At 34.4% G+C, this 15,390-nt stretch overlaps 1 protein-coding gene across 7 annotated transcripts in view; it reads right to left on the reverse strand.

Annotated features, from left to right (window-relative positions):
• Positions 1-15,390, reverse strand: part of ERG (ETS transcription factor ERG) — a 2,569,778-nt gene that overhangs the window by 317,291 nt on the left and 2,237,097 nt on the right. For all 7 annotated transcript variants that reach the window (XM_044071455.1, XM_044071454.1, XM_044071452.1 and 4 more), the window contains one exon: positions 6,626-6,829. In XM_044071455.1, coding sequence (XP_043927390.1) covers positions 6,626-6,829 — 204 coding nt within the window. The remainder of the gene's footprint in view (positions 1-6,625; positions 6,830-15,390) is intronic.

Raw genomic sequence — 15,390 nt, forward strand, 5'->3', positions numbered from 1 at the left:
CGCTCATATGCAAAAACAAAAAAGATTACTACTGGAACCTGCAAAATAGTAACAGAAATAACCCTAAATTATTCTGGTCATCCATCAATAATCTCCTAAACCCTGGCACAAAACCTAATCCATGCCCACACCCAACAAAACTCCAGACCAAATAGTAAACATCTTTAACTACTACTTTATAGACACTATTGCCAATATTACTGCCACTTTTTTCTTCCTCTCCAAAAAAATAATTTCCCAACCAAAAATTACCTCCTTCAGCATACTCAGCATCAGCCCCGTCCCTATACCACAAATACAAGCCATTCCATTTCCTCCTCCCACCCAGAACAACCAATTTCCCAGGCAGAGTTCAAACTTTACAATTCCTACTACAACCATCAAAAAACTCCTCATGAAGTTAAAGCCCTACTCTAATACTGCCAATGGAATACCCGCAGACACAGTGGCCTATCCTATTAGTATTTTATAAATAGATCTATCCAAGAATCCAATGACCCTAGCCTCTGGAAAAAAACAATCATCTTACCCCTCCACAATGAAGGCTCTTCAACAGAAATGTCCAACTTCCATCCTATTGCCATTCTACCCCCATTTCCAAAATACTAGAAAACTTTTGTTCAGAGGCAACTCCTACATTTCCTCCTTAAAAAACAAATCCTTTCCCAAACACGGCATAGGTTCAGACCAGGATATAACACATCTACCTCTCTAATATCCTTCTTAGACATAGTTAATAAAGCTCATGACTCAGGGAACATTGTCTCAGCTTTATTCTTGGACCTATCTAAAGCCTTTGATACCATCTCTCACACTATCCTTCTCTCTCAACTCGTTAACAAAGGACTATCAGCCCCCACTCTTAATTGGTTCAAAATCTGCTCTTCCAACAGGGAACATGCTGTCAAATGGCAGAACTCCATATCTCCTTACATTCACAAACGTACTGGCAACCTCTAAGGCTCAATATTAGGACCCCTTCTGATCAACACTTTTATCAATAACCTCCATCAACCAATCCAGCAGGGGTCCCTAGTTCAGTATGCAGATGACTCCACCACAGTCTGCACTGCTGACAACCCAGCTCTATTACAGCATATCACTCAAACTGCATTTACCACTGTAGAGACTTGGCTCCACAACAATCACCTTTCCTTAAACCCTAACAAAACCAAACTCATGATTTGTTATTCCCAAGAAAAACACACCTCCTTAACAAATCCCATTTCAAAATATTCTCTCTTAACTCCACTAAAATTGAATTAGTGACCTAGACAAACCTGTTAGGGGTAATAATGAACAAAAACCTCAAATTTGATTTCCATGTTCACAATAACAAAAAACAAGGACTACTCTACAGATATAACCTGTTCTTCTCCCTCCCCAAAAAACATCTACTTACCTACTTCGTTCCCTAGTTTATGGTGCACCGCTATTAACCAACCTCCAATCCTCCCTGAAAACTAAACTAGAAACATGCTATAACAAGATAGCGAAATTCACAACACATAGTTGCCACTCTACCCACCATTGTATTGCCCTAAATAAACTACATTGGCTTGAATTCCCCCACTGCTTAACCTATCTTCAACTAACAACCACACACAAATTAATTAATAAACCAAAAGTTTTATTCATCCATTATAATCCTAACAGGCCCCTAAGATCTGAAAACCAACACCTTCTACAAATTCATAATCCTAAAGTACCTGCCAGTCAGCTATTGTACTCCTGGGTAATATTAAAACATGGAATAGCCAACCTACATGCATTCACACACATTAATGCTCTGCCAACTTTAAAACTGCCCTGCACACACATCTCCTCTCCAAGTGGACTTGTAACTGGTCAGTACCTCTGCCAGCTATTACCTAATTCCAAGAGTCTTCCTCTCCACTCTTATTTTCTCCTTCATACATACATCTGTACAAACTTGTACACACTTCTTCTCAAACAGACTAATTTATGGCTAAACTGCCTTCTCTCTCTCTCCTTACCTAACACAACTAATAAGCTCTATCCCAAACCCCCTCAATTATATTTCCTTACCTACTCTATAACCCGTACACTGCTATCTTAATATAGCACTACTTCACCCTCCTCATCTACTAACCTATTCATCTCTCCTATATTCTATATTCTGTACACACACATTATTCTTCTTCTGCCAACTTACCTTACCTGTACCCAACTACACCTGCTAATGTATATACTCAATGCACGTGCCTTGTAGCACTATAATTGCTACATGCTTTTTCTCTTGCTATTGTCATGTGATTGCACTGCGTTATACTTTTAAGTATGTCTTGAATTGTATTGTAATTGGACTGGTTTAAACTATTATCTGTGCTTTGAATTGTATTCCTCTGTAGTACTTGTGTTTTTATAATGCATTTTGTTGTGTTTTTGTACAATGCATTTTGTTTTACTAACTGTTCTGAATACTATGTACAGTCATACTAACGGCCTTTGTGCTGCTTTGCTCCCAAGGCCCCCACTGAAAATGGGCTCTTCTTGGCCCAGTGGACTTTCCCGGTAAACAAATGCAAATAAATAAATAAATAATCACTAAAATCTGTGACAGATGGCTTCCAATTCAGCAGTATGGCAGAGAAAGGTGTGCTGCAGTTGCAGATAGGAGCAAAATAATCCCAGAGAAGTAAAACATGAGGTTTGTGCATGTGTGTTTGTGTGTGTGTGTGTGTGTGTGTGTGTGTGTGTGTGTGTGTGTGTGTGTATCTGCTGAGTGGTGGGAGACAGAGGTGGATAGAAAAACAATTCACTTGGCTGAAAGTGGAAACACAACAACAGACACAGTCTGATTCATATATTTATTACAGGTTTATCACACTGTTTAAGAGTCACATATAAAATAGGTGGACAATCAGAAACCTAAAGCTATAAAATAGCTGGACTGAACTGGGGAAAAGTTTTTATGGGACAGTGTGTCATAGCAAGCTGAACAAACTGTGGGGTCTTTCAGGTTCTCTCTACAACCACATGGGTTTTATCAAAAGCATTCTGATTTCTTTTCACTTACCAAAACATGGTACTTAGTGACTAGTCTAAATTACTCTTGCATGTAATCTTTATTGCTATTAGTCCACTAAAACCAGTTGAAAAAATAAATAAATAAAAATAAACTTTCGGAAATAGTTTTACATGGGGTGGGGTGACAGCAATGCCATTTCTAAGGAGAGGTCAGCTATTATTGCTATTATCATTTCTGAGCTTTCTGTGGAAGTTCAGCTGTCTTATATGGTTGTGTAGGAACAAACTGACTGTAACACGGCATGACAACTAACTGGGTAAGGAACTCCGACCACTCAAAGCAAGTGCAAGAGCCAACTGGAAGCTTGTGAAAGAAGAAATGGATAATATGAGATCAGAATGTATAAAGGAGGTTAGAAACTTCTCATGTTCCTTTTGGGCCCCCAGTCTTCCCACATCTATTAAGTGCAAGCCCACTGATTGATTTGTGCAATACTTCCTGGTATCCAAGGACAATGGGCAAGGAAGGTGAGAGCTGAAAAATGTGAAGAGTCAGAACATTTTACCATGTTTCATGTTTTAAATTCAGCCTGCTTCTTAGTAGAAAGGTCTGGTTGGTGTTATTTGCAGTACCTCTAAAAGATGTTGGAGACTATCTAGAGTAATTAAATGACAAAGATAGTTATTTATTTATTTACTAAATTACTTACTTACGTATTTTATGTATTTATTTATATAAAGTTTGTTAACCAGTGCAGATCAATGCTCTACCTAGATAATTTTCAGGCTAGGCATAATGGAAAACAAAACAGTGGTAATGTAAGAGCAAGCATGCAAAGAAATATGTCAGGATAACATGCATAAATGAGCACAATATTAAGTAGATAAAATGTAAGAATTTTATCAGTAATACAGGTTAAGAGTAATTGTACACTGTCATAACATCATACAATATAATGCTTTTAGGAGGAAAATGATATACAAAGAACAAAGTGTTTACTCTATGTACAACTGTTGGACATATGATGTGAAGGAGAGTGAGGTATGAACCAAATGAGTAAAAAGAAGGGAAGGAGAGAGACAAAAAAGAGAAAAAAAGTGTGAGGAGGTGGGGATAAGGAGGAAATGTGAAGCTTCCTACAACCCTCGTTAAGGAGATCTAGGCAAAACAGACGTTTGGGGACATGTTTACTGATAAGTCAGGGTTCACCCTCCTGCAGAAGCATCATGCAGACACTGGGCTTTAGTTTCTCATCAGACCTTACAGTATGAATGAATAAGTTAAAAAGACAGTGAGAAAGCAACAGAGGAGATGTTAGTTCTGGGGATAATTAAGGTGTTCATTTGCTTACTTCTGTTTATATAAGGTAATAAATATACAGATTATTTTATTTTTAATACACAGTAATAGCATACATTGCTGATATCTAAACTGAAATAGTCTTAAGTTCAAGAAGCCAGCAAGTGAAGGGACGGATGAAGTGGTAGATAGGGATTTGGCTGAGGGACACCACCAAAATGGTTTAAATTGGGCACTGTATTTGCTAAGACTGGTCCTGACTACAGCTGACCAAATATCTTCTTCATGTTGCAGAGAGATGAAGCTCTGAATGGGACCCGACTAGGTTTTGGTTAGCAGGGCATGCAATGAAGGAGCTTGCAATAGAGTGAAAAGGAATAAGAAGGCAATGCTTCCCTGCCTCTTCTGAGAGAGGGGAAATACACACTCAATTACAAGAACCAGTATTCATACTGACTGTGATGGGAAATGACTGCTGCAGTATGAGTGGGCAAATGACAGATGCATCATCACTTTTCCCTTGTGCACTCCAATTCTTCTGTAAACTCAGCATGTCTGAGAGGACTAGAATTTGAGTGGAAATGACCACTGTGAACCACAAAATGACAGAATCCCTGTGTGGCTCTGTTCCACTCAGGTGAATGTGATGGCTCAAACACTGAAGTACTTGCAGTATGTTATCGGAAAGGGGGACCAGCCAAGTAAAAGGGGGGGGGGTAACAACACAAGGATGTAGATCACTAAGGATGGGAATACTGACAAGGTGGCCACAGTAGTTCTCAAGGTCAGTGACATCAATGGAAAATAAAACATCAGACTAATAATCAGAAATACACTCTGCCAGTTACATTCATGGAATTAGACAAAATGCTTTTAAATCTCTACACAAAAGCAGCTTGAAGAAGCTAGTGTTGAGTAATTACCTTTACATCACAACCCAGAATGTCAGACTTTTTCAAAAGGCTGCAGCAGATGGATATTTGTTCTTTGAGGATTCAAAACTACAGTTCTCTTGAGAGCAACAGCATATCTAAACTAGATGATACGTTGTATTTCTTGAAGCATATTACAGCATGTGGGCATACACATTGATCCAGCATAACTTTTACTAAACATGCATACCTTATGGTACAACATATATCTATCCCATTTTGACTTTAGAGTATCTACTTATTTTGAAAGTAGAAATCAATAATGCACTAAAAGCTCCTGATGCTTTAAATGTTATGGACTGTCCTCAACATATATGACAGGGTTTCACTGGTCAGATGTGTAGTCCTTGAAAGAATTTATAAGTGTGATGTTGACTTGGTTACATTAGTCAGAACTGTATAATTCACAGGAATTTAAATGTTGCTGAAAACTTTTTCTCTCAAGTGAAATATACTTGATTTTTACAGAAGACTAGCAACTCAGTATCTCCATTCATGGCTCTTGGAAATGTATAAACAAGAAACTGGCAAATAATTTAATACAATTATTGCAAACTATATTTCAGTTCTAACCCTGAGGTTGAGTGGCATTCAAAAGACATGCGTGAATGGGCGTGCCTTCTTTGAGGGTTGGGTGTCGGGCTGGCACATCGGCACCATAAAAATCGATTGCCAATCATTAGCGGACTGGAGTTCTGCTGTTGCGACCCCTAACCGGGAAAAGCCAAAAGAAAAACAACAACATATTTCAGTTCTAGCTATTGTATAAATACTGCAGGTGGGGTCGTACTCAGACATTCTAGACAGAAACTTAGCTTAAGCACAATATGGATACAGACACACAGACACAAACGAAGACACAAAGACACACACACACACACACACACACACACACACACACACACACACACACACGCATCACACACTAAGATAAATATATGTAAATGAGCATGTATGTGTGAATGTGTGTGTGTGTGTGTGTGTGTGTGTGTGTGTGTGTGTGTGTGTGCGCGTGTTGACATTTTTTCTGCTTTTTGCTAACAATGTTCTCTAACTTCACAGCAGAAATTTATAAGAACACACATTGTAATAAGAAGTTTAACTCAACACTAGTCAAGGCAATTTTTAGAATGGTAATGCATCTAAATATTGTCAGCACGAAATAAAGTAAATATTGACTTTGATGTTAAAAAATGTTAAATCATAGAAGACTAAAGCATGTCTTCATTTTTGACAGTGGCATGATTTATTGCACTTTTATACCTAATAACCTCCCAATAAAAATGTGATTTTTGTTTGTTATAATAAAGGTAGTGTCATGCACTTGAAAAACATATGAAAATATGACTTTTTTTTGCTTAAGTAGTAATTATAAAATCAAGAAAAATGATGAAATAATTACTTTCTCTGAGGTAGTGAAGATGTGATAGAAGGATATCTGCATTATAACTTGGTGTCATTCTTTGGAAGTCATCTTTGGTCATCTTACACAGCTCTTTCCCATCAATATTTTGGAATAATGAAACATCGACATCAAAGAGATTATATTCTTTTATAGCCCATTCCAACCATTGGCGTACATGATCTGTAGTCCACAGTGTTGGATCTGAAACAAACAAGAAATATATAAATGACCAAAATAAATGAATAAATATATATTTTTTAAATTTACTTTGTAATTTGTCTTTATCATTTCCTTTCTTCTCCTTCTTATGCATCTCTTTTTCTGTTCTCATCTTTTTTGCAAGGTACTTAAAATTATATATATATCTTGTATCAAAGTCTTTTCACTGCTTCAGGAAAAAGAACCGATTTAGTCATGTTTTGCTTTCTGATAAGTGTAATCAGATTTACAAGAGTTAATGTTCTGACTAAAGTCACTTCTACGTAACTACTACTTATGAATGGTAAACCTCCAAAATATCAAAGGTTTGGGCAGAATATACAAATTAAGTAATGACGCAATGGAAACTGTGAATAAAAATCTTTGCTTCTATATTAATTTAGGCTGTCATTCTTAACTCCAGGACTGAACCTGCAAGATGTGTTCTGTACAGGAATATATTTTGCATTAAGTAAAAATGTTTTCAATTAGCACCAAACAGTTTTGGAGCTAATTATAATCTAATTTCTCATTGCATTTGCCTGATATCTTATTGCCATTTAGACAATAAAATGTACATTTTTTTCATTGGAATTATTGAATAGTTGAGGGTATCTGGACATTGAGAATTATGCAACTTACTTGTTTCCATGGTTAGCTTCCTTATATTTTCTTTTGTTATTACCTGAATGAAATATCGCTGAGTATCACTATCACAATGGCAGTCGATTGCAAAAATAAAAAAAATGACCTTCTGGAGATCTGTGTAATAAAACTATCAATTTACAATTACACTACATCGCACATCAAAACAAGTGTGCACCTGAAATCAATAGATGTGACAACTAAAATGAACTCAGGGTAGAATGCATATTCCTAAACAGCCCTTCACTGTTTTCTGTAGAGGAGGTGTTCCAATATGTTTTAGTAACATAACAGAAGTTAAGGAGAAACAAGATATTACAACTAAAATGAAGTTTAATACATCATGGAACATCCACTTCCCACTCAAGGCAGAACAATGGTGATGCTGTTAAGCTGTGCTGAAAAAATGAATAACTAGAAGAGAAAGACAGTTAAAGGAAGAGAGTAAAATGTGCTAGTTGAAACATGAGCAGTAATATGGTTACACTTCACCTACAAAGTTGCAGGTAGCAAGGGGCGGAGACTAGATGGCCAACTGAGAGCAGTGAATTTTGAGAACTCCATAAACTAAAAGACTTTCGGCTTTTCCTGGTTAGGGGTCGCCACAGTGGAACTCCGGTCCACTCATGATTGGCAGTAGATTTTTACGGTGCCGAGTCACCCAACCTTCAATGAAGGCACGCCCATTCACGCTCGCACCTACCTGCATGTCTTTAACATCACTCGATTACAGGGAGGACATGCAGACTCCACACAGAAGGCACTCCATCCGAGAATCGAATGGGAGAACCTCTTGCTGTGAGGCGACAACACTAACCGCTGCACCACTGCGGCTTTGAGAGCTTCATAAACTAGTATAATAATATAGGAAATTTTTATTATTTTCAAGTTTAAAATGTCAGAAATCTATACATAAACTACTAAATTACATAAATAACAATTTTGGTGGAGATATACAAAAATTTTCCTGTCAAGTAACTAGGAGATATATTGAGTCACTAAATATGAACAACTCAAGGAATTCTCATCCAGATGCTGCTTTGAAAAACTAATTGCAATTGATGACATCTACCTTACAGGAACTATCTTTCAAGATGGATGGCTTTAAAAATGACGTAGAAAACCTCAAATTAAATTCTCAAAAACAGACTGATACTCTTAAGGAACTATTACAGTAACATCATACAAAAATAACAAATATAGAGACTTCTCTAAATGACATTGAATGGAGACTCAAAGAGGAAGAATTCCAAAAAGAATTTCTGCCTAAACAGAATATATGCCACACACATTCCCTTTTGCTCAACTGAGCTTTATAATTACCTCCCCTTTAATGAAGTGTGTGGTATAAGGTTAGGTGATATTAATAAGACATATGTAGCCTTTAAAAAGGGAAATTGTAATAGCAAAAATATAATTTATATAGCAAAGTGTGAGACATGTACGGTTTTTTATATTGGAAAAACCGAGAGACAGTTCAGGAAGCGTATCTATGAACACTTATATAAGATCAAAGTGAAGGATACGAATAATGCTCTGTCTAGACACATTATTAAATATGGTGAGGCACATAAATTTAAATTCGCCATAATTGATCAAATACATATCCCCTAGGGGAGGTAATTATAAAGCTCAGTTGAGCAAAAGGGAATGTGTGTGGCAAATAAAAACAAATGCAACTAAATTCCCTGGTATTAATGAATATATTTCAATTAGACCAATCCTGCAACTCTTGTAAATAAAGTTCATTAATTTTAGGAACATTTCTTAAAAAATGCACCATATCTTTTTTAAAAAATGTATTATTTTACTTATATATATATATATATATATATATATATATATATATATATATATATACATTTTTAATAATATTTTTTAAATGTATTATTCTATTTTTCTCAATAATGTTTTTTATAATGAAAAAAATTTTTATATTAAGGTCCAGTATTATAAGCAATAATGAAATAGTTATTATGAATTAGATATTTAAAACTGTGTTGATGCATTTATATGTATTTTCTATGTATTTTTATTTTTTATCACAGTAATTGTTATATAATTTACATGTACTGGCACTTTAAAGGAGTTCTTTGGCAGTCTTTTGGCGCCAAAAAGTTTTTAAATGTTTAGAAAGATGTTAGAATGGTTGTTCTGAGGAAGTCTGTATTTACAGATGAAAGCGCTAAACTGTTTGTCTTGTCGTATGTGTATGGAATAAAATATTATTTTTCTTGCCCGGGTCCGGTTCACTTGTACTGTAAACATAGCAAGAGACAGCGTGTTGTCTCATAATTCAGATTATCTAATTATTTCATTCTTAACAATCTGGATTCCTGAATTTTTAGTCGTGAAAGAGGGACTTTCACTTGAAATTGAAAGGGCGCATAGAGCATTGAAGAAACCTGCTTCTAACTCAACAAATACTCCACCTAGATCCATAGTTATAAAATTTCTTTCATTTCTGGACAAATTTAAAATCTGCTTGGAGAAAATCACCCTTAAAATACAATCAAAGCCTGATAAGGTTTGACAATGATTATTCTTCCAGAATACTGGAACAAAGGAAAAAAGTCTGGCCATTAAGAAAACTGTTGAAACAAAACAACATTAAAGCACAGCTGGCCTTTCCAGCCAAGATAAAAATACTTTTTGCCAATTAGATGAGAACCATTAATGACTTAGAAGAAGCTACTATACTCATCAAAAACAACAACATAGTGTATTTCCCAGAGAAATGGAATGGATGGCCCCTACTCTTAAAGAATAAAAGAAACAAATCCTGGACTGATGCTAGAAAGAAGAAATAAAAAACTGATTCCAAGATAGCTGTCCCAAAAAAAATAACTCTTACAACTACATCTCTCAAAGTATCAACTGATATGGTACATCACTTGTCATCTCTTTTTATTTAAAAACAAAAGGAGGGTTTCTTACACAACTAAGAAAAAGTAATGATTTACTCAGAATATTCAGAGTTCAGTAATTCTTCACAAACAAAGGTAGGTCAATATGGGTTACTATTTATATTATATATAAGCCAAACAAAGCAACATATAACATAAACATAGAAGTTTCTCAATGAATACTTATCTTGTTCATTTTTCATTGTTTTTACTTATGATATTTTAAGTAATTAATTAACTAATTCAACAAGGTACCATTCATCAGAGTTTAGACTCAAATGTAACAAATTATCATCATATATAATAGCAGTAACAGTAGAGTGTTTTGAAAAAAAAATGCTGTCATGGAGACTAATGCCTTCTTCAGTTAAAGTATGATTTAGAAATGCCATGTATATCCTGGTTAAATAATAGTAGCAAGCTCTTAGTACAAATATCATCATTATTCTGTCTAAATATAGTTAATATCAATTATGGCAGGTGTCACAGCTATGAGTGCTGTTTGATCAGTCCTGATATGGTGTGCATGGATGCAGCTGTGTCTGGCAGCTAGTACAAATGTCATTATTATTCTGTCTAAACATAGTCAACATCAATTATGGCAGGTATCATAGCTTTGAGTGCTGTTTGATCAATCCTGATATGGTGTCCCTGGATGCAGCCGTGTCTGGCAGCTGTTGTATGTTGCCATTTTCATCTCCAGGAAACTGTGGATTGCAGCTTGTGATCGTGTTTTACTGATGCTTGTGTATTAGGAAGAGACATTCGGTGTTTTAGCCTGGATCCAGGGGAAGGGGTGGCTAAAACTGTGATTTGGGATATTTTGGCAGAGAATAGTTTGTTTATACATCTGCTGAGTGAGAGGTGGGAAGGCTGGAAGAATGTGTTATCTCTTGTTGTGGCGGCTTGTTGGGAGGTTTTTTTTTTTTTTTGATCTGTTTGCTCTCCATTCTTTTCTTGGCTGCTGCCTCTCTGAAAGGGAGGGAATTTAGGCTTGAAGTTGCAGTGAAGTGAAGCTTTGCTTCAGGTGCATCGCATGCCTCTGGTATGCAGTACACAGACACATTAACAGAAACAGATGCTCCCAGGTTGCTATGGTAATAGAGATAGAGTGATGAAAATGCTTAATGGCTCTGAGGAGCCTCTGAGATTATTCTTGGCAATGTTTTGGTTTAAAAAAATATAATAAAAGGGCTGTTTTAAACAACATGTACACATATTGATAGTCTCCCAACACTTCGTTTAGCTCATGAAGTTGATTCTTGATAAAAAAAATAAAATAAAAATAAATAAATAATAAACACAATTTTATATTTAAAATGCATTTTGGTCCAAACACATTAAGGACTTACATAAGAGTGGAAGTCTTGAGTTATTGTGAAAGACTAAGAGCACTTGGTCTTGTGCAGAACCCTTTTCAGTGGTCTGGGAGGTGAGCTTGCTCGGACGTGTTGGGCATATGTGGATAGATGATTCTAGGGGTGTTTGGGATTGCCTGGAAGTGCTAGAGAGTTATCAGATTTCCTTTGTGGAAATATCTGTGGGAATGGAAGGTGTATTGATTGGTTCACTGGCAGAATGGCCACTGCATGGAATAGGCTGGTTAAATGGAACAGGACAAATATTGGTTTGGATATTTTACGAACAGCCTGGAAACACACCACACAAACTAGTTAATGGTATTCCGGCAAAACTGGATGGGTATTGTTGCCCATGCTTGAAGTACTGATATGTGTGTATGTAAGAATGGAAATATACTTATAACAAATAAGAAACTAGAAGGATCTCATAATTTAAAGTCTATGGACTGTATAAACATACTTGGAAGGAGTTACTAATAAGAATAAGAAATACAGCTTATGGTCTCTCAAATAACTAAGCAAGACCCAAAAAAAAACCACACACACACACACACACACACACACACACACACACACACACACACACACAAAACAGTTATGTAATGTATGATTTTAGTAAATCTAGACATGAAATATATAAATGTCATATAAGATGAAGCAGTCTGCTGAATTTAGATATTAAAGACAGCATTTAATAACATGGGCTTGTGTATAATAACACTACTGTCTTAACTTGTCATAAATGACATACACTACATTGAACATAAAGGGGAAGCATGATGATTTTCTTATATAAGTAAATATGCATAACAAGTCATGTAATTCCTTTAACTTGAATTGTAGTTTTTGTAACCCATCTTGACCATATACAATACTTAAGTGGTTGCCAAGGTAACTAATGTTTATATATGATATCAAACTAACAAAGTTGTTCAAGAGAAACAACAGAAGCCTGAACTTGACATGTCACAGACTGTAACAATCATATTCTGAGCAAATAGTATTGAATTGTCAATAGATAGTTTAATAACATGGTTTTGTGTACAATAACACTACTCTTAACTTGTCATAAATGACATATACTATACTGAATATCAAGGGGAAGCATGATGGTTTACTCATATAAGTAAATGTGCATAACAAGTCATATAATTTGTTTAACTTGAATTGTGGTTTTGTAACCCATCTTGACCATACATAATACTTAAGCTGTTACCAAGGTAACTAATGTTTTCTACATGACATCAAACTGACAAAGTTGTTCAGGGGAAACAAAAGAAGCCTGAACTAGGAATGTCACAGAATGTAACAATCACATTCTGAACAAATAGTATTAAATTGACAATAATCACTCAGTTTAACCTTTGCTGATTATACAAAATAGAATGTTGCCATTTAAATCCAAAAACTTTCAGTATATGCCATAAAATGGCAATTTATGAATATGGAAATGGAACCTGAAATCATCAGTTACAATAAGTGAATCTGTTGTTTTTAACCTATAATTTCACTCATTTTATAATAAGAAATGATATATATGAAAATCCTTATATGTAGGAAATGGGAGGAAGAGGGATGCACTGATAATTAAAATACACTAACTTTCATCAATGTTCACATAAAACAAACTTGATGCTTTAAGTAAGTTAGTGACAAAGTGATTACTTAAATGCTGGCAAACAATGAAATATAACTTCTGATATATCCAGTAAAATACATTGTATTATAAACATTAGGTGTAAATATTATTACCATCTATTTATATTAAGTAATACATTTTGAAAGACTTCATCAATAAGGGTGAATATGTTAAATAACTGTGTGCTATAATCTTTTACTGAGGTTTTATATATGATACATCCTACTTTACTATGATTGAATTGCTTGTCATCTATCTTTCATGTAAATATTAATTGCTTATACAATAAGTAGACATTTATATTGTATTATAATTCTGTCAAATCTACAATAGTACTATATCTGTTCAAAATAATATAAATATTGCTTATTCCTATTACAAATATTCTCCATATGATAATTAATTTTATGGAGCTCAGATGTTCTGGATTATCAAGGTATGAGTGGTAATCTAATGGATTTAGGTTTATCCATCAGATTAGGAATGATTTTCATTCCATGGCTAGTGTGGATCTTAGTTTTGTTAGCATTTATTAATTTAAATTTGTTATTTCACAAAAACATTTAATATGCCTGACCAAAACATTACTTTATTGGTAAACACTCAAAGTATAAAACTGATAATTTCCTTTAAAAGCTCAAACATATACTTTATAGTTATCAGAGGAAAATGTTTAATAGTCACAATAAAACAAAAAATAACCTAAGATGGATTTAACTTTATTATCTTTAAATACCAATCACTTAAACAATCCTAGCAAGAGATCAAATCTACTGAAATATTTAAAATTGAACAAAGCACAAATTGTCTTCCTTCAGGAAACTAATTTCAAAACAAATGGAATCCTAAGGAATATATGATATTGGCGCAATCCACTTATAAGACAAAGACAAAAGGGGTAACAATTTTATGGAAAATAAATTAGATTAACCCAGATATCATTTATAAGTATGAAGATAAAGAAGGCCTTATGGCATTAGTAATAGTTAAATATAATAACAGAATATGGACCCTAGACAATCTATACTGGTTCCCAGGCATTGGAACAGGAAGTGTTAAGAACACCTGGATTTCATTTCCAATAATTATATAGACAATTTAATATTAGGAGGAGATTTTAACTGTATATTTGATATTTCTGAAACTACAAATAAAAAAACGCTGCGTACATCTGTTGTAGCGAAAGCTTTAAATGAGTGGGTAGAATCATTTCATCTTGTAGATACTTTGAAATTTAAAGAAGATAAATCTTTGTTGTTTTCTCATCAAGATCACAGATTTGGTACCCATACTAGAATAGATAAAATATTTGCTGCCCATGACTTTAAAATCATTAATTTCTCAATCACTCCCTGCCCCTTTTTAGACCACAATTCATTTATACTAAAACTTCAAAATGGGTACAAACCATTAATCTTTAACTCCAGAATTCCAGCATATACAACTAAAATTAAAAAGTTCAAGATATTAATTACACCACAGAAACACATAAAATAATGATATGGGACTTGTTAAATGCTTACATATATGCTAAAACCCTAACTTGGTATAAAAAAAATCAGAGAATGGGATTCTGAATTATTAGCTCTACAATCCAAACTTTTGTCAGTAAAAACTGAAAAAAATCAAAATAATTTGGAGATAAAAAAGAAAGTAGAATTATTAAACAATAAATACAATGAAATTCTAAAACATAAAACTACTTTAGCTTTAGAAAAACTAAAAATTAATACCTTGGCCATTTCTCCCAAATATCTACATAATTTATCCACAAGAATAAAAATACAATCAAAAGCTAAAAACATTAAAAGTATATTCCATGAAAAGAAAGGAAAAATGTCTCTGATATAGGTGACATTCTTGATGCCTATATAAATCACTATATGGAACATTTCCCAAAAGAAAATATATATATCGATCAATTAAATCTAGATAAAAATGTTCTAATATAAAAAAAATCAAAAAATTAAAACTAGATCTGCAAGCACCCATATTCTACAAAGAAATTACAGC

The sequence above is a fragment of the Protopterus annectens genome, chromosome 5.part0 (genome assembly GCF_019279795.1).
Source record: "Protopterus annectens isolate FY-2018-M chromosome 5.part0, PAN1.0, whole genome shotgun sequence".
Lineage (NCBI taxonomy): Eukaryota > Metazoa > Chordata > Ceratodontiformes > Protopteridae > Protopterus > Protopterus annectens.